Consider the following 22,472-nt stretch of genomic DNA (forward strand, 5'->3'; position numbering starts at 1 on the left):
ACTATGTGCCTGTATGGTAAGTTTCATGATAACTTGAAAAAAAAAAAAAAAAAAAGGTAAGAATCAAACTGAGGCCTTTAGAAATGATTCTTGTCTATAATTTAATAGAGAATGATCCTTAAGTACATCTTTTAAATCTCTCTCTATTGCAACTTAATAAGTTTACCTTCCTAATATGGAAAGGTTGTCTTAAACTCTGCACTATAATTTTCCTGTTAAAGGATCTAAGCCATTACTGTAAATTTCCCAGTGATAAGATCCTGGCAGCCTTTCCACACAGTACTTTTAATTTCAGCATCTAACAGGGAAATCCAAAAATGATAATTGTTTCAGTGTGAAACTCTGCAGACATGACAGTCCTTTGATTTCATTGTTTTCTTTTGTCATTTGTCTCTTTTAAATATAATTATAAAAGAAAGAAGCTTTGTGTTTGGATGTATTTAAAATTGATATACTTTTAATGAAACAAGCTCTCACTGAAGAATGAGGTGTACTCTGCTGTCTTAAAGATCTGTATAAACTGGTTTTGAACCGTAAGTTTGCAGACGTTTTACAATTCTTATTAAAGAAAGACATAGATTGCTGTGTAGTGGTGGGTTTGCTTTTCTTGTTGCTTTCTAAGGTGTTCTTAGCCTCAAGTTAAAAATTGCTGTTCTAATGGACGTAAACTGAAAGCTGGATAGGAGCAGTAGTTCTGATAAAACTTACAAAGAGAAATCCTCATACCCATGGAGTTTAATAGCTAGGCGGTGAGGCATCCAGTTGTAAGTCTTTGCTAATGTTTACTTCATACTAAGACTAAGGTCAGAGATGACAGGGTGCAGAGAACACAGCTGTTTGGTACCAAAAATGGGAAGGAGAAGACAGTTACACATGAAGAGCTTACAAACTTTTCCCAGAATTTAAATATCATCCTGAACTGGCTTAAGAGAAGGACAACATTGCACAGAGAGATTAAGTTTTTTGGATTTAAGTATGAACACAGAGTTCCTACAAAAATCACACAGTCACTTTTTGGAGATGCTCCAACTTCTGTAGGGAGTTAAATGTTGCTGGGAAGAGGGCTTTGAAGTGTGCCCAACCCAAGGGAAGGTGCTGACCAGGAGCTCTTAAAGACTTCTTAAGTCTTTTAAAGATATTAAATACTCACAGGCTTTAAAGACATTTCATTTTGTATAAATAATTAAACAGTCACCAAGCCAAATAAAGCAAGTGAGACTGATTCTATAGCCATGCAGTTGGGGCATTCATCTAGAAGGTAGGGAACCATATATCAGTCACTGTAGCAGTGTATATTTAATTATTGATACAGAGTTGGCCAGATGTGACATAGAGGCATTTGCAAAAAACATAGTAAAATGATTTGGCTCTCTGGGGTCATTTTGGATACAAAAAGCTGCAGTTCAGCGCCCCAGACTGAATTGTGCACTTTATCATAAGCCATGTACATGCTCATGTTGGACATTATTGGCTCCTCTGGTAAGTGCATGGAGTTTCTATGTACAAAAAGCTTTGACAGTCTTAGCTGGTCCCACTGAGGGTCAAGAATAGTTTTGAACTCTCAGAAAAAAAATAATCCTGAAACAGAAAAAACATCTCCTGCCCAACTTTACTATAAACGAGCAATGGATTTGATGTTACATGTATGTTTTCCAGAATCTTGCCCGTAGGCAAAACTGTTTCCCTTTAAATGTACCATTGCCTCTTATAGTGTAGAGCCATCAGAAGCTAGTGTTATTTCAAGAAAGCGTAGATCAGGTCCTGCTTCTATGAACTGCTTCAGCAATAAAAAAGATGAGTAGGAGGCCTGAGCAGGTCAGAACAGCTTACCTTAGTACCAGGGAGCTCCCTGGTGAGCTACACACAGTGTTTGCTGTACACCATCCGTGGCAGCATTTATGCAAGGGCTGAGGGCATGACTGGAGGCAAGGAGGCAGAAATGGCAGTGCAGTGTACAAAAGCGAATGCTAAGCAATGAAAAAGCAATGTACTGAAGGCAGCTTTTGAGCTGAAGGTTAGGGGAGTGGAAGGAAAGCTTGGAGCCACTCTCATGTTCCCTGACTTGAGCACAGGGGATCTGGCCTTAAATTGTTAGCATTTTGCAAAATGAATAACCATAAACATTTATTTTAAAAGCAAAACACAGTTGGGCTGCAGATTTGAAAGGAAATGAAATCACAGAAGCTGCATTAAGATAGTATTATGAACGTGGTTTGCACCCCAGAAAAATGAGGGCATACTGGCCTCGCTCACCCTCTTTACTAGACCTGGGGTTAAAAGAGACTGTCAGTCTGGATTTCCACCCTTGCCTTGGAATTTCCTTGTTTTTTATGGGTTTAAACCAGCTCTATGATATTATTTTAGCATACTTTCCATGGCTTAATTTTTAAAGTGGGGTAGTGGCTGTACTTAGTCCCCTGGGGTTATTGTCCTTGGTAATCTTTACTTTACGGTTACATAAACAGTTGAGAGTTATAGAAGCTGAGCGACTGTTCAATAAAAAAGAAAATGGCCTCTTAAATTTCACAGGCTCCAAGGCAGGAAACATGGACTTGATACTCTCCTGGCATTCATACAGAACTTTAGCAGTCACTTTGTTTCCGCTGATGGCAATTTGTAGGATGTCCCAGCACTGGCAACATACACACATAATTTTAAATATATATGTATTGCACAGTAGAAAAAAAGTATGGCAAGAGAAAGACAAGAGTGCAGCTACTTTATAGGATTTTTACCTTTCTAATCAAATGTATTAAATGTGTTAAAAATATGTTTAGAAATGAGTACTGTTCTCTTGCAGCTATTCTTGCTGAGAGTTTGTGTGCTCATTTGCAGCATCCTTGAATCTGTGGCTTGTCTTTGTTCACCTACACCAAACCCTTTTCCCACTGATACCCCTCTCTTCATTGTCCCTCTTCTTTGGCCATTTCCTTCTCCCAGAATGCCTTCCTAGTTTCCTACTTTCCAGCCCACCTCTTACTCATTCCCAATCCAAATATACAGAAGGTACTTAAATACATGCCACCAAAGGTAAGCAGATGGAAAATGGCTGAACTGCCAGTATTGACAGGACCCAATCATCCATTAATAAACTGCATCTAAGTTATTTAGTTATTTTTTGAGAAAGGAAACAAATTAATAAATTTCCGGAAAGAAAAGAGCTATTTAAATAAAGAATATATATTAAAAAAAAAAGGGTATGAACTGCATATGAATGTATGTAGGCTTCAAATTAGAAGTCTTAAACCATGGCGGGAATGAAATTAGAAAAAGCTGCCCAATAGAAATAAACAGTGAGTCAGCCTAGCTGGTTTTTGGGAGGAACTTAGATAACATCTATGTGTTGTCAGATAGCACACTTCTCTGACATGGCAAGAGACTACAGAGAGTAAACTAAATAGTCTCTCTTCCAGATCTGCATTCCCATAAATTTACAAAGGGCATATTTAAATAACCTTACCAGTGCAAACAGTGAGAGGTGTTCTCTGGGTGTGTGAGTGTGTGTGTGTGGTTTTTGTTGTTGTTCTTTTGGTGTTGTTTTTTTCCTGGCAAGAATCTCTTGCATTTAAAATATGCATTTCTATATTTGAACCAAATTAGTCAACTGATATCTCCTATCATGCAGGCTGTAGTGTGGACCAAGTTCCGCACTTTCCCACCACTGCTCATATAGTCATGAACAGCTCCGACCCTTACAGGAACAAAACACATCCATATATGCAAGTCTCATTTCTCACTCAGTTTACCCTCCCACCTCCATTCCCATTATCTCTATTGCTAAGAATAGTAATAACTAATTTCATAGTGATAAATTCCATGTGTGACAAATGCTAATGTCACCTAACACAGTGCTAGGAAGTACTCAGAAACTATGGTGACAGTGGCATAATAATGTGAACAGAATGACATACAGACTCAATTTACAAGTTCTGTTTTTTTTTTTTTCTCAAGTCTGTAAATCCAAATTTGAGAGATTAAATATGAATTTTAATTGCTCTTATTGCCATCTAACAAGTCTTTTCTCTGCATGCTTTTGTATTACTTGACATTTATACTTTCATAATCCTGAAATGTCTACAACTCAAGAAGCCATAGATCCAGCTGAATACTTGATCAGAAAATACTCATGTATTTGAACCATTTGCCTCATCTGCTCCCTGTATCTTTATACAAAATAAGAGGAGCACTTGATTCAGAAATCAAAGATCAAGCAGCAATTAGAGAATGTGTTTTACAGTTCCTCTAGAGGTGAGGAAGATCACAAAGATAGTGAGCAAAGACAACCAGAAAAATCCTAGTCTTCCATCTTTCTAGGAAGTAGACCTCTCTCCTTCTCTCATGCTGTCTCCCTCACCTCTTCCCTCAGACTAGGATTAGGTTTTTTTTTTTTCATTAAATTTTAGTGCTGCGGATAAGATTTCATTGCTTTTTGGCATGATATTTTAGTAAAAGTAGCCAAAAGATAAGCTTTGAGGCTGGAGTGAAAAAAGTGAGTAGGAAAGATGAAGTGGAAGAGGACATTCCCCTGGTTTGACTGCACGTTTTGAAGACTTCCTGACACTCTAGAGAATATGACCTGGGGCAAAAAGATTTGCATCAATAAACATATCAGTCTGAGCTATAGCCACAATATGGTTGGGAAAGTTAGGATACAAATTAGTCCAGGAGCACCTGACTAAGGATATGTGTATATTACATGGTTAACCGTGGACTCGTTTATGGGGTTTAGCTTGGTCAGCCTTATTATGCACACCAAAAACTAATAGCTGGCAGTGTAAATTAGAAGCCATGCTTAGTTCCAATTCATACCGTAACTTTATCGAGCATGTAAGATCAAAAATAATGGGGAAGCTCAGTGCTTTGTGCATTGTTTCCAATGGAAACCAGAGAAGTTTGTCTGCTGCACATAATACATTTTTTAGGAAAGAAGTTCATAGGTCTCAAAACAAGCACTGTGGAATGTGACCCCAGTCCCAGAGCAATGCATATTCTCTCTCTAGAGACTTGGAAGTGATTGCCAGCTTGAGTAACTGTGCTCACTCATGTACACTGAATTGATCTATTGGTGATGTGCCTTAGAACTGCTAAATTTTAGGGGGTTTATTTCAGTGGTGAGCATGGTATCAGGTCAACAACCCAGTAAATCCTGGTGAGGCTTGTGTCAGAGTGAGACCTGAGAGTATAGCTCTTCCTATCACCTATGCTCTAACTTTGCTGGGAAGGAAACTGGATGAAAGAGCCAGAACAAGCTCTGGCTAGATGCTAGATGTGGATAAATCAGTACATATGCCTGTGGAGGGCAAATCTTGGATCAAATTTGATAACCCAGGTGAGGTGCTTTTTAAAGATACAGATTTAGATAAACTTATCTAAACCCTTCTTACATTGAATAATAAACACCAGCGATCGTCTGACTGTCAGTAGTACCAGTGATATTCTATGTTCTCTAGAAAGCTTTTCTTTCTTTTTTATTAATTTTTCTTAAATGAGGATTGTTTGTTTGTATGTGCTTAATTCAATGGTTAACTTGTACAGCTGGCAGTGGGCAGGTCTGTTCACATCAAGAAGGTGACAAACTCAGTATCTAACTCAAGCAGTGGTACCTGTGGTAATAATCTCTACTAGAAAGCTGTGTACCTTCCAGTTAATATATGATTAAAAAGACCTTTTCTATCTATACATATATATAAAAATATATGCATATTACTTATTATTATTATGCATGCAACAGTTCATAGGAAGCCTCTCCTCTTGCCCTGGAGATGAATTTCATTAGGGAAAAAAAGTAATTTTTATGGGAAAGCTGTAGTATTCAGGTTCTAAAATTGCACTTTGCTTTGGTTTTGGTGTAGACCCCACTTTAAATTACATTACCTGGGTTTCTTTGTAATTATTATTTTTACAAAGATCCAAATCAGCTTAAGGAAAAGAAAAGTTCAGATTAGGTGGCAAGATGCCAAAGACAAGGCCTATGTGTTATAGGCCTTGCAAGTTCAAGTAGATTTCCCACAGTCTCCAAGATCTCTATGAGGGCTCATCACAGCTATGATGCTTGGAAAACAGTGACTTTTAGCTCCAAAATTGTGCTTCCTTTCCTATTCACAAAAGTAACCAGTTTTTCAAGAAAAGTTAAACAGAAATCTGCTTGTAGGGAATCACACAGTGGAATACTAATTGATTTAAACAAAGCAGGAATGGGTCTGTTATAGCCTCATTCACTGAGGTATGACATACTCTGATTTTTTTTTTTATGTTCTTGTGTTGTGTTTTTTTTTCTTCTCCTTCTGCTCTAGCCATCAATTTAATGAGTGTTGACCCTGTCAATACCAATTTCCTTTTCTCAGGCCACCATGTTCAGAGTTTGGTGGGCATTCAATAGAGATTTACTGTTGACTGGGTAATTTGAGTTCATGTGTGTGGTGAAAAATTAGTGAGGAGAATTACGCAGAAAAGTGGATGCCATGACAATGCATGTCACCATGGTGTGACCAGCTCTGCTGACATAGGTTTCAAAAGCTCTCCCCCTGTGAAAATGGGGCCTGTTTGCAAATTAATTAGTTTCTGGCAGCAGCTTGATTGTTGACCCAAAGTTTGTAGAGTGGAAAAACAATCAGATTAGTGTGTTCAATATAAAGGCCCAGCGCAGCACTCAAGTGCAGTTTGCCAAACTGTTGAAGCCGTGAATAGAGTGAAACAAATTCTTTTTTGAGAAGCCAAGGCAAAGGTTAAGTGTGATGTGACTAGAGCACGCTGGCCGCGGGGCAGTGGAGGGAGAATTAGAGGTTTCAGCCCCACAAAACCAGAGAGTGCTGAGACAGTTGCATTGAATTTAATGAAATTCACAGCTTCAGACGCAAAAGTGTTTGGCAATGTTTTAGTCTGTGTTAAAGGGAGAAATAAGATGGCTTTGTTTTAAGAAGTTTTCTTTGTACAGCCATGTGGGACACCAGGGACTGAGCCTCTAAAGGGTATTAGAGACACTTCCTGAGCCTTCACGCTGTTTCTAAGCACCTGCAGTCTTTGAGGTTTGTACCAGTTCCTCCCCCTCCCCACAACACACTAACTCCCTTTATCCAAGCCTCCCATTCATCACCTCCAACATTTGGGCAGGTTTCTTCTTTTAAATAGTGCTGGTGCTGTGACTCATGAGCAAACATATTAGAAATCAACCCTTGGAAATAGACAGACTAGCTAAAACTTGTTATTCAGGTAGTGAGACATTAGACACTAAAAAATACCACAGGCCAGATCTTTAGCTGGTAATAAATGAGAGTATCCCAAATACAGCCAAGAAAGATCTACTCACTGATTTTTACTCACTGCAGTACTTGTTTCATTAATGCACTTTATTTCTTCAGTGGCTGTTTTTAATATAAGTTTTTTATATATTTTTTAAAAAATGATTATTTTCCTAGTATGACAAATAGAAAGAAGGAAAATGACAACAAATGTGGAGGAGACTGTGTTTGTGGGCAGTTGAGGTAGTCTTCTCTTGAACCACTGTTCCACTTAGTCTTGTTGGCCTGGATCACAGTATCTGACAGAAACAGAGGAATAGGAAGACACAGCTGTTGAGCTGAAAATGTGAAGGCCTCCATCACCAAACAGCCAGCACCCCATCAAATAACTGACATGTTCAACACACCCAGCAGAGTTAATGATGTGAGGATACAGCCCCTTAGTCTGCTCCTACCTCTTTCCCCTGGCTCCATAAAATTACAAATGTTAGTCGGCAACATATGCAAACTTTGTGATTTGTTCTTTGTAATGGGGCTGAACTTAACCCCCTTTACACTAACATTCCTGAACCGTGAATTGCTTGTCCCAAAAGGCATTCGGTGTTCCTTGCAATTAACACAACTGATTGCTCAAAGCCGGCACCTGATGTGGCACTTAGCCAGCTGGAAACAGAATTGGCTCCTTAGATGGAGAAATATCCACTTCAGAGTGGAGTTTGTGATGATGGAATTATTAGTTCAAAATAAGCCAGGTATGTGAATGCTTGGTCTATACATTAAAATCTTAGCTAGCGCAAGAGACAGTTGAATTAAGCTACAGACTCAAAGGCTCCCTTTCTCTCTGTCCCGTAACTTCCCCTTTTCTTTGTTCATGAGATTGTGTAAAATTCATTGAATGCTTGTAAGGCTAAGTAATTGCTTTTGTCCTTTGGGTTATTTAATTACAAATCTCAGTAGATGACAGGTACTCTGCACTAAAGGAAGACATCACATTTGCACAGTTACAGAATCCCAACACAAATGTGTGTGGCAAATCAGTGACTGCAGATTTATTCATGCCCTCTGGGACCTGCACTGCCTTTTCAGCTTAGCATGCAATGTGATTTAAATTACAGCTTGTGCAGAGCTGTGCCTTGGGATTACACTCCATGTTTTCAACTGTTTATAGTTCAGTGAGCTTTAACCTCTGTGATTCTGAAAATTAAATAATGTCACAGCTGATATCAAACTGATGGCTGGTACTAGGTTGCTAAATACTGTCTTGTATTAAAAGCCTATTTTTACTACAAAGTGGAAACCTCAATGTATTTAAAACATTGATAACACAATCAGGTAGTTCAAGAGCACAATTCAAAAATCACATTGTCAAAGAATTGCAAAGCTAATATTCTCCATTCTCATATAAGATTCTCAAATATAAGCTCTATTGTCAAGGATATATTCCATCTTCTGTATTTTAATAGAGTTATGGCTGTTGACTTTACTGGAGCTGGACTGGGCCTAATGTAATACTTTGTGATTCAGTAGACACAAAGAGTGTGTAAAGAAATCTAGATAGAACAGCTGTTGCATAAAAAGTCAGATTTATTAAATTCCTTGCAGATTTTATAATTTCATTATTTCTGAAATACTATGATACATCAAATCTTACATCTTGAAGACCATTTTGTGCTGTGACTTTAGAACGTCTTAATATTTCTGTAGCCTTTCAACAAAGGATAAGATAAAACATCTCATTATAAATCAGTATATTTAATATGGCATGTAATTTCCCAGCAGATTAGTTTTCATCTTTTGCAGTATTTTAATTTACACAAAAGCTTCTAGTGATTTTTCTTCATTTACTTTTCAACCCCATGTTTCCAGGATAGATACTGTTCCATTCTCACTTGAGTCATTTCACAGGGTTCCTCCATAGGTGCCACCAGGTAACACCTGCAAAACAAAAGGGTGAAACAATGTCACCATCAGCATCACTTAGACCATAGAGCCTTATTCATGACTGTGGTGTAAGGGAGAGAGAACAGGATGAGAAATGAACAAATGGGAGAGACAAACGGATACTCTTTTTCATTTGTAAAGGGTAGCATGTTTAACTAAGTAACAGAGAAAATAAAGTCCATATACCTTATTCACAGAGTTGCAGTTATCAGATATGATACACAGACTCCTCCCTTCTCCACCCAAAAGGAAATCCTAACAAATGGTTCCTCATTTCAGATCTTTACAAAGGATCTTGAACTTCCCATTTTGCTGCATTGCAAAGTGCTTCTTCTTCCCCTTGATCTCTGGAGCACCCTGCATTACTTATCTCAGACTTCAGTGCCTATCTTTTAGGTACCAAAGTGATGTCAAAAGTATTCCATCCCTCACTATTCCATTGGATTCCGTGGACTTAGATACATCTATTCTTGTTGAATAGCTGGCTGTTAGTTTTGATTTTCTGAACATATAGATAGGTGCTTTTACATACCGATAAGTAAAAAAGTTAGAGGAAACGCCATGGTAGCATTTAAGATATGACAAAATATACGGGTTTTCACCAGCCAATAGTTGATAGTCAGAATCAGTGAATGCCTCAGGTGATGTGATAGTGTACAGATAAATACCTGTATTGCTTTTAAGAATCTCGATTTCTGTCTCAAAAGCAGTAGCATTGTCTGAAAGTTTCTATAGCCGAAAGACCCACCGAAGTAGAGAGTAAGCCACCAAAACTGAAGTGCTGGGTGATATGCCTTTCTTTAGCTCTTTTTCCTTCTATTCTCATACCCATATCACTGGTGGCTATAGGCTGAATGTTTCACATGTTAAGAAAGTGAGTTGTCATGTACTGTTGTCAGGGAAAATTATCTCTTTCAAGGCAAGGGTTAAACTTTGGCTCTCTCTTGTACAACATCCAGCAGAATTTGATGTTTTGAGTACTTTAGGCTGCCACAGTTATGCTAAGTAAATGAAGAGAAAACAGTTCCCTTTCTGATTGACCTTTTAAAGTGTCAGGCTGGCCTGTTCTGTTTTGTTTCGTTTTGGTTTGTTTTGTTGGATTCCTGGATTATGGAAAAGAGTATTTTTAACATATGTTTAAAAATATAAATTTCATTTCCTGCTGGTGGGTTTGTAAAGATATCTGTTCAGGTAAGTGAAGCAAGATTTGTAGGAAGATTTTATTAGATGAGCTGGTATAAGAAGAAACCAGATAGCCTTTCAGGATTAGAGCTTTTTTTACAGATGATCATTCAGAAAAACAGAAGAAAAGTTATTTTAAAGACTGGATTACATATTTTTCCCATTCATCCCACAGCTCTTATGAAAGAGTTGAAGGCATTCACTGATAATACATTATCTGTGAAAATGGCCATATATCTGAATATTGGTGTTTATTCATTCTTTTACTGCCGTTTGAGCAAAATTCAATACCTTTGTAAATACTAAAAAGTGTTCCACTGATGTCAGTGAGATTAATCATATTTCCTGAGCTCTATGAAAACATTTGACACACTGTAAAATCTGACAGTCATGGGGCACAGCTCTCTTCATTTACCTACCCCTGTGGTCTCTGTTTCCTATTCTCCTCTTTCTCTAAAGGAACTTCCACTAAAGGCAAAAAAATCTCCATGAGAGGGAAATGTGCAAAACCTTCCTATGAGATATGTTACATGGATTACTGAGACATCAGCTTTTTTCACAAGATTGTGTGAACGGATTGTCATTACTAATACTCGGTTCTGCTCCATGTTTGACATACTGTCATCTTTAATTCTTTTTTTTTTTTTTGCCAGTTCTGTCACTAGAAGGCATTCTTTACAAAGAAGTTCCACAGTTTCCCATTTATTACAGGACCTATATTCTTTAATACATTTCATTCTTTTATGACTTTTTAAGTACTTTTGCCTAAACTTTTTGTCAGTTCCTCTCCCTGCTGTTTATGTATCACAAGCAAATTCCTCCCTCACTGATTTTAAAAAATGCTAAAGTAAGTCTGATTCATTGTTACTCCAAGAAGGTTTTCATTCTTAAACATCATGGTAATTATTCTGAAATGCTGTCAATTAATAAAAAAGGAGGGTTTGCTTGTGCAGAATTAAAGTACATAGCAATTAAATAGAGTTTGAAAAGAATAACCTTCTGACAGAACAGTACAAAAGGTGATGTTGAAAGAGTTTTCTGTCTGAAGCAACTGCATGATTTTCATCACACCTGTGCTGTGAAATATTTTCTTTTTTTGTTTCACATCATTAATAAACTAGTACCTTCAGTTGGGTACAAACCCTATTAATACCTTATGTTGAATGAAGCAAAATTAAGTCGGAGTCGCATGTTACATTCACATGAATACTGAGTGAGGTTGCCATAACTGATGCTATCACACTGAAAACCTTGGGTTGTGCTTAGGGGTTTTGTGTCCTCTTACAGATGCCTTACTGCATTTCATGTTGCTGTGCTGCACTGACAGATCAGTTAAAAGCAGTCATTCACCCAGCCCTTTCTTCAGTCTTTGCTGCCATCCCTAATTCATCTTACTTTAATGGATTTTGTGTCAAGCTGCTTTACACTAGCTGTAAAAGTTAATTATAACAACAAAACCTTTTTCATAGTTTGACAAAATTACCTCAGTTTCATGGCCAGATCTAAAGGATTTAACTAAGAAATTAAATTACAGGAGATTGGATAGGTTAGGAAATTGCTACAGAGTGTTTTCTGCTAGATCACTGCTTGGGAACAGGCTGGGGCTGATGATCATTTCCTGATGAATGAACATCTCTCACTGAGATTTGATATGTTGGCAGAGCCCTGTCCAGTTTTTCGACAGGACATTGGGAGTAGATTGTTTTTACAACTACACAACCCCTTTCACACACTTCAAATTGAACTCGACAGTACAAAATTCAGTATTTTTCTTCCTGTTTTCAGAGTAGATGTTTTTTGACACAAAGGCCATATTTGTTCACATTGAAGGCAGAAAACGGTAATAATATGTGGACAAATGGTTCTGATGGAGACAGTGTTGTGCACTGCATGAAGCTGAGAGAGAAATCTTAAGTGTTTAGGTCTCAGGAGACATATGGAAACTGAAGACATATTTGTCAAGCCACTGTCCTTCAGTTTGGGATTTCATGCTTTTGCCAGTCATACTGCTGAAGGCTGTCCCACTTTCTCTACAGAGGAATGTGTCTGCCTTGTTAGTCCCCAGCTATTCCTCACACTCTGCCAGGGATTTGTCTCCTGCAATGTGCTGTGTCAGGAGTTTGGCTGATGGTGTTTGCTGCAGTGTTCACTCTCTGCCCTCAGGACACTTTCTTGTACACTCGGTTTGCAAGCTGTAGAGAGGGAGATTATTCCACCAAGACAAAATCACGCATCTCTCAGCATTCTAGAAGGCCCAAGAAAATCATATTAGTGGAAAAGACCAGGCTTGGTCTCTGAGTTTTCGGTCATCTACCACGAGCTGCTTGGGCATCCCCAGGGACTTGTGCTCTGCCTGTGAATCTTCAGAACTTACAAAAGGCAGGCTCTGATTGCCAAAAGTGTGTAACACCCCAAATCAGAAACACCTTCAGTGCCTCCATGCTCTACTTCCTCCCCTAATGCATCACTTCTTAACATAAAGACCTGTGATATTTAGTTTTTGTCACTCATCCAGAGTTCTGAAGATGTAGGCTACAGTTAAGGCACAGACTTTCCAGTGTTTTCATTTCCAAGCATCAATGTCAAAACTTCAGATAAATGACCCAGAGAGGGAGAAATAGGCTCTTAGCTGGAGCTGTCATTAGCTTTTGCTGCAGATAGGTTATGAAATGCAGAAAACTGAGATTAAAGTGTTTCTAAACAGAGACAATATGCTGTAAACTTTACTTTCTGGTTTGTGAAGGACACTAGTTTTCTTAGTTGCCCAATTATTCTCTCTGAGGGACAAGTAAATTAATTTAAAATTAATTGTGTTGATAGATATGCAACACCTTAAAACATAGTCAGCAATGGAAAAGAGGTGTTAATTTTGGTTGTTGTTCTGTAAAGAGATAATAATCACCTCTTTTAAATTAAATAGGGTGGAGAGATCATCAGCATTGTTTTGTGAGAAATCTAATTTACATTGAGAATTAAGCTATAATTTTACTGAACTTTTCTTCACCATATAATTAGTCATTACAGGGAATCAAAACTATTGTTGTCTCTTTAGAAAAAAGACTTCAGAAACTGATAATTGCATCAGAGATCAACATTGTTGTCCTTCTCCTTCCTGTGAGAGCTAAAATGTTCTTCACAAGAAATACTCAGAGACTTGCATACTTGTATACTCATACCTCCTAGGCAGAGGCCCAACTATAAATCAGCAGTTTGTTAAAAATAACCACCACTTAATTCAGATTTGACATCTCTCACAATGAGAATGATCCACAGGTGACACTATGTCAGAACACTGAAAAGCCACAACGATTCTTATTGCTGTATATGTAAATATAGCACTGTGATGTAGAGGAATTTACATTTGTAAAAGCATTGTGTGTCTTTTTTAATGTCTGCCTTTTTGCATGTTCTGTTACTGCTGCATCTGTGCATTGAAATGATGGAGGAGCAATCTGGTGATATTATTTTTAATCCCTTTACCCTTGTAAATCTATAATCTCTTTATGTCACAACAAAATTCAGAACAAGCCACCACTTAAACATAACAGGTAGATTCTGAAGAGTTGTTCCCTTAGTTCTGAAAAGAGTTTTGAATCAGAGTTTGAATGTATGCAATTGCAATTGCAAGAAGCCTTAGCTAAACTTTCAACTTGTTAGCCCATATTGTAATCTGATTACATTACCAAAATTGCTTTTACTAGTCTTTGAAAAAATAAAAAACACTCAAGATATGACTTCTAAGGAGAAACTGTCATAGCTAACACATTATTCAAAGATCATCATTCCTCAGCATCTGTCTGGTTTGATTCAAAGATAAACTGCATGATAAATATCATCAGCCTATAAAACTCTTTCTGTTGAGAATTTCCATTGCAACATCAATGAGTGACCATGGGGCTTCTTATCTTGCAATAGCTGCTCACATCTCAATCACACATGACCTATGTGCCACACTCCTCTGCCTATCTACGGTTTTGAAAACAGTGACTATATTACATCCATGCTCTGTGGTCTGTCCCTGGTGCTACTGTCCATGTCAGCATCTGTTGGTAAGTTACCACAGAACCCTTATATTAGCTCCAGAATGGCTACAAGTTACCCCTTGCACAAAGAGCGTTCCCAGCTTGAGGATGTGGTCTGATGCCATCTGTGTTACTGAGGAGCTTCACTGCAAGTAGTGGATCTATGAGGGCTCCACTGCATTTGCCTGAGTCATCAGCAACAAGAAAGATGTGAGAGCTGAAGAATTAAAATCAAGGCATTTTGCAAGAACACCACTGAAAGCTTTGGTGTTTTGTAAACTACATTTGAGTGTGTAAAACCACAAACCGCCTTCGCTTTCTCATCACCATACATTAAAAGCTTTGTCCTCTTCTGACCTTGCTGAGTGTGCCCATGGCAGACAGCTCTGCTGTGCACATTTGTGACTGCTGTTGCAAGTCCTCCTCTCTGTGGGTGGTAGTGCTCACTGGGATGGCAAATTCAGATATTCTGAGGACAGTGCTGGGCTCTCTGTGCTGAGTCTCAGTGGACAGGCACTGTGTGTAGTTATGAAGTCCTGAGTAGCTGTCTATTTCTGTTGTTAATTTTTTTATTTCAGCTTCCCTATTCTTGTGCCTCTCCTCAGGGCCCCAGTCACCCTCCAATACTTTTCATTAAATTATAGCAATTGCAGTTTTACTGAGCGTAAAATTTCCCTGGTTTCCTAGAGTTTTCTTGATGTGAACTGCTAAATTAGTCATTTTGACCATAAATATACAATAATAGGGGCATCCAGTTCAAACTCTTTATAAAACATTTGCTGAGAGAACTGCCCTTTGGCTTCTGTCAAGTGATGAAGAGATGACCCCAGCTTCTGTTCCTTCAGCTTACTCACTCTTGACAGCTAAAGGTAATTTCTGTGCCTCCAAGTTTGTAGATCTTCATTAAAATGCTAATACAATTCAGTTAGAAATCCAATTTCTGTCTTTTATTGTTTCTATTGGGGTATGTGTGTGTGGTTGTAGCTTCTAAAGAGTAACATTTGTAAAGGAGCCAATGTGGATTGATTTTCCTTAGCTTTTTCTCCACCTGAAGTGCTGAGACAAGCAAAACATGCTTCCATTACTTAACTAAGCAAACAATGGCATATAAATCATAGAGGCAGATGGACCAAGGTGTTGTTTTCATAAAGAGCCAGATTTCTTATGAAGGACAGTTTAATGGGCTGCTGCCAATGAAATGTCTGCAGAGCTGGTAATTGCAGGAGGGCATACAAAAAGTGGTGCTACAAAGGTGTCATGTGGGATCTGAGAAATAGCCCCACAAGTCTCCTGGAAAAAGGAGACTGAAAAAGGTGTGTGCTTTAATGATTTGCTTCTTGAGGGTGATTGTTTTAAATAAAAATCTAAGTTTTTATTTTTAGCTTGTTCACGTTGGCTGCAAGATCAGAGAAGTGTTTTTAGCTGTAATTTTATTTTGATCATGTTCATGCTGTGGCTTTGTTTCTCCTTTGATCATGCTTAAACATGTTTCAGACATGTTTGTTTGATGTATGCTGTTTTGTAAAGCACCCTTCCACATTGCCTGCTTGTGGGGTTTTTAAAAAGCAATGAATCATTGCAAAATATTTGCTTTCAAATTATTTCTTAAATCCATTTTCCCAAAACATTATTTTTGGACTTTTAGTCAATGAAAGACTGCTTTTAAATAAGAAAGCGTTGAACTGTTGTATCAGTGTTTCTGAGTGCGTCACAGCTGAAGGTAGAAACACCTATCTATCCACACCAACTGCAGTGTGCCAGCATTTACAATTGTCAGCAGTGGGTTTGGATCGAGGTCCCACTTTCCATTTAGTAAAACTTTCTTGAAGTTCATTCCAGCACTTCTTTTGTTGCTATGTTGAATGTATGAAATAGGTCAACCCTGACTGACTTACTTTAAACTTCCCATGGGGACCCCTTGATACCGAACCTGTTTAATTTTGCAGGGTAAGGCAAGGCAGTCTCAATACTTGTACATACACATTCATGGATGACATTCTTTCTTCTGCTGCATGGGTGAGCAATTAGGAGCATCAAGGAGAAGTCCCTCGTCTGTGGACAGCATCTCTCTTCCCTTCCACAAACAAAAGCAATAAGAAAATGCTACAAAGTCCATGGAGAGGGCTGTGTTGCGTGACTGCCGGCCATCTGGCTGATTGATTCATCATGACCCTAAACAGCTGTAAGCAAGATCTGAAGTCCTGGAGTTAAATGCAAGTGTGCATCAAGCCTCGGGCAAGTCAAACAGCTCCTCTGCTAATGAAACAATAAGGAACACACTATAGATGACTAGTTCACACCACCCACTTCTTAGCTTCATAACCTACAAACCACATTTCTCTCCCCCTCTCCACACATATAATTATTATGTTGCTTTTATGACCATTATATTCATTCCAAACAGAAATGTATCTATTTCTATATGCAGCAGAACACATGTAGGCTGGTCTTCCTTCATTTGCTTCATTGCATAAACATAGATCTGTTATATTGAAGAGGAGGGCAAAAAAAGTAGGTAACAAGAGCAAGGGCCCTATAACATGAAGAACCACTCTTTTATTGACTACAACATATCGATTTAACCAGATGGTGAAAGAGCCTGAGATACGCTCATGAGCAGCACTAGTGTTATTCAAAAGAAACTGTTCCATAACATACAGTGGATGTGTTCTAATATGAGGCTTTGTGGCTGCTTTATTTTCAAGGACTCAGTTAGGTTTGCTAATCACTAACTAAAATCTGAGTTCAACCCAGACGAGCCCTGGTAAAAAATTTATACAAAGCATATTCACATGCATCATGGCTGTGGTGTTTGTTATATTTCCCTTCCTCACACCCCTGTCCTCTGCTACCACTCTGACAGAATTATTTGAAATAAGTATTAGCAATTTCTTAAACATTTTTTTCCATCATTCTTGCATCAGTCTTGCTTCAATACCGGACTGTCTTACTGTTTCTAGGTTCACCTCCAAAATTATGCGAGGGAGAGAAAAGAATAATAATATGCTAACCGAGGGCAAGTTTATATAACCTATACTCTACCAGCAATATTATTGACTCAAAAGGGACTCCACACAGTATCATCATAGGCCACTGTAAAGTTAGATTTTTGATGCCTGATAATACAGGGATTAGTTTTAGAACTTGATACCTTGTGATTTACAAAACCCATTGCACTAGAAATTAATCATTCAACCATTTGAGAATGTATTCAGGTTTTGGTTGATTTTTTTTATTCTACCCTTTTCAGTAAGTCCTTAATATATAAACCCAGTGTATTCACACAAGAGATTCTCCACACCCAGGAGCCCAGAAAAGTGTCTACTAATGGGTATCCTCTTTCTCTGATGTATCCTTCCACAGGCTGCAATGAAAAATTTTACAAGCTGTAGCGCTGAATTTCATGTGATACCAGTTACACTCAAAGCCCTGTAGATCACATATAAAATAATAATTATTTGCCATGGTACAATATAGTCTAGATGCTATTTATCTTGGGCCATGCATCACTGTAACTTGAAGGCATGCTAAAAAGAAAGGAAGCAAATTTAGTAGCTTATGTTACTGGGGTTTGGGGTGAAAAGCTTAAGCTGCTTACAGATGTTTGATGTTTTCAGATGTCTAAAAAGATTTATTTTAATAGACAACAGGTAGCAGATGCAGTTCCACAGAGATCTGGTCTGTAATCTGTGGTGTTCAATGTGTTCATAAATAACCTGAAAAAGAGGTTGAGCAGAAGGATGAAAACATTTTTCACACAATACTAAGTTATTCAGTATAGTGAGACAAAGGAAGACTGTGAAAAATTACAAAAGGATTTTATGCAACTGGATAGCTGAGTAATGAAATGGCAAATTAAATTATTCTTGATGAATGATGTGATAAATTGCAGGAAAAAAAATGAGGAAAACATGCCTATCTTCACATATTAAATGATGGGCTGTGGACTGAGCATTACCTATGAAAAGTGAGGTTCTGGGGTCATGGCACATAATGTTCCATGAAAATTTCAGATTCCTCTTTGGGAACTGTCAAATCCATATTAAATGTTTGGAACTAGTAAAAAAAGAACAGAGAATTCAGCAAAGCGCATTGCTATAGCCCTTGTATAAGAGCACAACTCATCCACATCTTGAACACTGGGGGTATTTCCAATATAGGAATTAAGATGCACCAAATGAAGTTAGTAATATTGATGTTCAAAACACAAGATCAGAAGTTTTAGTTCATTAGATTGTGTATGTGAGGAACAAATTCCAGAAGGACACTCTGAATGCTGGAAATGTGTATGAGTTCAAGAGAAGTCTACACTGGTACCTGGATGAAAAATCTATTGAGAATTACTAAGCACACAGAAAGCAACCAGGTACACTGAAAATAGTTGGAGGAAAGGAGATTATTCTGGGAAAGTGTTATTGTACTTACTATATTCTTTCTTTACCCCAAATAATTACTTCTGGACAGTGTTAAGTTTGTATATTGATCTAAATAAACCTTGGTCTAAGGCAGTATGGTCATTCTCATGTACTGTATGTATATATATACACATACACACACAGAGACCGTACATGAGAATATATATATATACACAAAGTACATGAGAATGTATATATACACACACAAACTTATGCAGGACATACTCATATAATAGAAACATCTAAACATATACATGCATATATCAAGATATGTTGCTTACAAACACTGCCATCCTTAGTAAGACAATGGATTTCACAGGACAGCTAGTGCAAACTGGCAAAACAAAGTTACAGTTCATTATTTCTGTGACTATATAGCAATAAACATACACCGAAATGATGTTAATACACAACACTAAAATAGGTTATAATTTCACATAAGAACAGGACTCTGAGTAGTTAAATATAGTTCCCAGTTAATTATCCCAGCAGGACATAAAATAGTTATAAAGCATATTGGTAAATCTGTTGGATATGTCTTCTTTTTCTAAATATAGTGAAAGATACCAGCTGAAGTATCTCTGTAAAATACAGTGATGAGCCTGATGTACCACTGGTATAAATTTGTTGTTACAATTTCTATAGAATTCTCTCCTAAAACTTTGTTCCACCATTTTTTACATAACTGATCAGTATGCCTGCATTTTATGTATTTTCATTTGTTGATGTATAGTCATTATCACCAAATAATGTTGTCACTCTTAATTGTCAAGAAATTAGGGTTGTCTATGGCAAGACAAAGTATTTCAACAATTTGAATAGAAACTCATAAATCATAGAATCATAGAATAGTTAGGGTTGGAAAGGACCTTATGATCATCTAGTTCCAACCCCCCCTGCAGGGGACACCTCACACTAAGCCATGTCACCCATGGCTTTGTCCAACCTGGCCTTGAACACCGCCAGGGATGGAGTATTCACAGCTTCTTTGGGCAACCCATTCCAGTGCCTCATCACCCTTACAGTAAAGAACTTCCTCCTTATATCCAATCTAAACGTCCCCTCTTTTAAGTTTTAACCTGTTACCCCTTGTTCTGAAAACAGGAGAAAAATATTAGGGCTTGGGGTATCATAGTGTAGAAGTAGACAATATCAATCAAAAATATATTTTTAACCTATTTTTTTTACAGTAGCATATTAATACTTTTCTAGATGCAAAATTATTTATAGATTTGGAAGTTAGGAATATTACATTTATCTCAATAATTCTTTCATTTTATGTGTAATGCATACAGAAAATCAAAATATCCAAGGAAACAAATGTCAGTGAAAAATTTTTGGAGTTAGGAATCCATGCTGTAATGTTATACAACCATTTGTAAAGAGATTTCATTAACGTTTAATTTTTCCGATGACAAAGTTAAGATCTTTGTTCATTAAATATCTGTAAAAAACACCTTTCTGTATTAAAGATAAGAGGAATGTAAATACCTGTCATGTTAATGGGTGGTGATGTACCTAACATATCTATATTTGCCATTTGATGCAAACACTGATTCTTGGGAAGCAAAATCACAATTCATTTATGTAAGGAAGGCAAGTGACTCAGTTCATAAAGTAGTAACATGCACGATGTCATTGTCTTCTCAGATCCTAGATTTATTAGTGCTCACCTGATACCAGAGAGTGACAATCCAGAAGATGACAAAATCTATTTCTTCTTCCGTGAAAATGCAATTGATGGAGAGCACACTGGAAAAGCCACTCATGCCAGAATAGGGCAGATCTGCAAGGTAAAATGATGATTTCTTCTTGTGAGATTGAAAACACTTGTAGGATGTTTTGCAAGTGATTTTAGTAACTCTATTTTCTTGCCCATAAAGTATTAAGTATTGACATTGGCACTGGGCTAAAGCAGAGATCATTCCAGATGAAAAATACTCCAAGATATATTATTCACTATTTTTCTCTTTGGGGAAGTTTCATAAACTATGATTTTTTATTTAAGAAGTCATAGGCATCTTCTGAGGCTTAGAATGTGTCTGCAAAAGAGAGAATCTTTTGCAGGAAATGTGATACTTCCAGGTAGGCAAAAAGCATTTGAAGAATTTACTTTTTGAAGGAATGTTAATAACTTTTCATTCCCACATTAATGAAAATCCTTAAAATAGAGGCAAAGGAAGATTTAATGAAACAGTTGTTTAAGGTAAATTTTAGAAATGGACAACCATTCAGAAGACCCTTAATGACTGCAGATTGAATCACTCATCCACACTGATAAGCATCCAGATATTTTTCTGACAGACTTCTGAAAAGATTTCTACAAATGATATTAATCAATGTTGTAGCTTTGGCAACTGCGATGTGTACAGTAAAATTTCATGTTAATCCATAAGCACAATTTCCATTTATCTCCTCAAAATCAGAGGTAGCTGCTTGAAAAACAATTACCCATAAGTATGGAGTCCTTGGGGCACTTTATTCATAAGTTTTGCAGCTATACAACTCATCCAACTGTTCTGGCATTTTGACCTACTTTGTTGACTGGCATTTCTACTTTGTTGCTACCAGTTAAGAATAATAAACCCCTTCAGCTTTACCAGGATCTGGCAGCCTGGTTGCTCTGGAGCAAAATATTCTGCCTGGCTGTATGTATTATAGTATATAAAGAAGTTTAGGTTTGCCTTTATTTTTTTTTTTTATCATGTGCTACTATGAAATATGTCACAGTACAATGTAGAATTGAAGTAATTCAAATTAGTGTCTTTGACAACAAAATAATGCTTTTACATGTAGAAGGTGAATTCATTTTTATGTAAGTGGCATCTTGTAGTTATTTACTGTATTTTCTCTGTACTCTGTGGATAGTTGAAACAAAGACTGTTACTAGATATTCATGCAAAATGCTTTTCTTATTAGAATGACTTTGGTGGACACAGAAGCCTTGTAAACAAATGGACAACTTTCCTCAAAGCACGTCTGATTTGTTCTGTGCCAGGACCCAACGGCATTGACACACACTTTGATGAATTACGTAAGTGGCAGAAATGGTTTTGAATACAGAAATGTTTTCAAGTATTATACAGATTAATTGAACTTAGTTTTCCATCTCTTGTTTTTGTTACAGAGGATGTGTTCCTAATGAACTCAAAAGACCCTAAAAATCCAATAGTCTACGGAGTGTTTACAACTTCCAGGTACAGAACGTATCATTTTACTTGCATGGAAACTTGGGTGGCTGCTTGTTTTAAAGAGGTCTCTTTGTTAAAAATGTTTTTAAGAAACACAGAATTTTCTTAACCTTTGAACTGAGAAGTCAGTGGCAGTCAGAAGTAATGAATTAGGTTTCTTATGAACAATGTACATCAACACTCTGAAGCTAGTAATCACAAAGACTCAGTTTCTCAGGCTGTTCTTGCTGTTGAATTGGCTTTTTATAGTGAGGATCAGAATTTGTAGCCCTTTCCACACAGACCTGGAAAAGCACAAAGATAAATATGCTTGCCTGGGGGCAGGCTAAAATAGAAAATCTGTGGTGTGAGTAATTGGCTACTCACAGAGATACTAGTAAAAAATATTGCTGAAATCTGGAAAGTTTAATGATCTTTCAGAAGTTCTGTGATTGAATCACATATAACTGTGACTTGAGTGTTTTGGTTTCATTATGCTTTCAC

The 22,472-nt window shown here is 37.4% G+C and overlaps 1 protein-coding gene across 1 annotated transcript in view; it reads left to right on the forward strand.

Annotated features, from left to right (window-relative positions):
* SEMA3A (semaphorin 3A) overlaps positions 1-22,472 on the forward strand; it is a 169,914-nt gene that overhangs the window by 111,083 nt on the left and 36,359 nt on the right. The window contains exons 8-10 of the mRNA XM_061467285.1: positions 20,449-20,591; positions 21,718-21,832; positions 21,926-21,995. Of these exons, the coding sequence (XP_061323269.1) occupies positions 20,449-20,591; positions 21,718-21,832; positions 21,926-21,995 (328 nt within the window). The remainder of the gene's footprint in view (positions 1-20,448; positions 20,592-21,717; positions 21,833-21,925; positions 21,996-22,472) is intronic.

This window comes from Pezoporus flaviventris, unplaced genomic scaffold (genome assembly GCF_033815535.1).
Source record: "Pezoporus flaviventris isolate CSIRO_AGI_PZ_B2104156 unplaced genomic scaffold, CSIRO_AGI_Pfla_v1 ptg000045l, whole genome shotgun sequence".
In the NCBI taxonomy this organism is placed as follows: domain Eukaryota; kingdom Metazoa; phylum Chordata; class Aves; order Psittaciformes; family Psittacidae; genus Pezoporus; species Pezoporus flaviventris.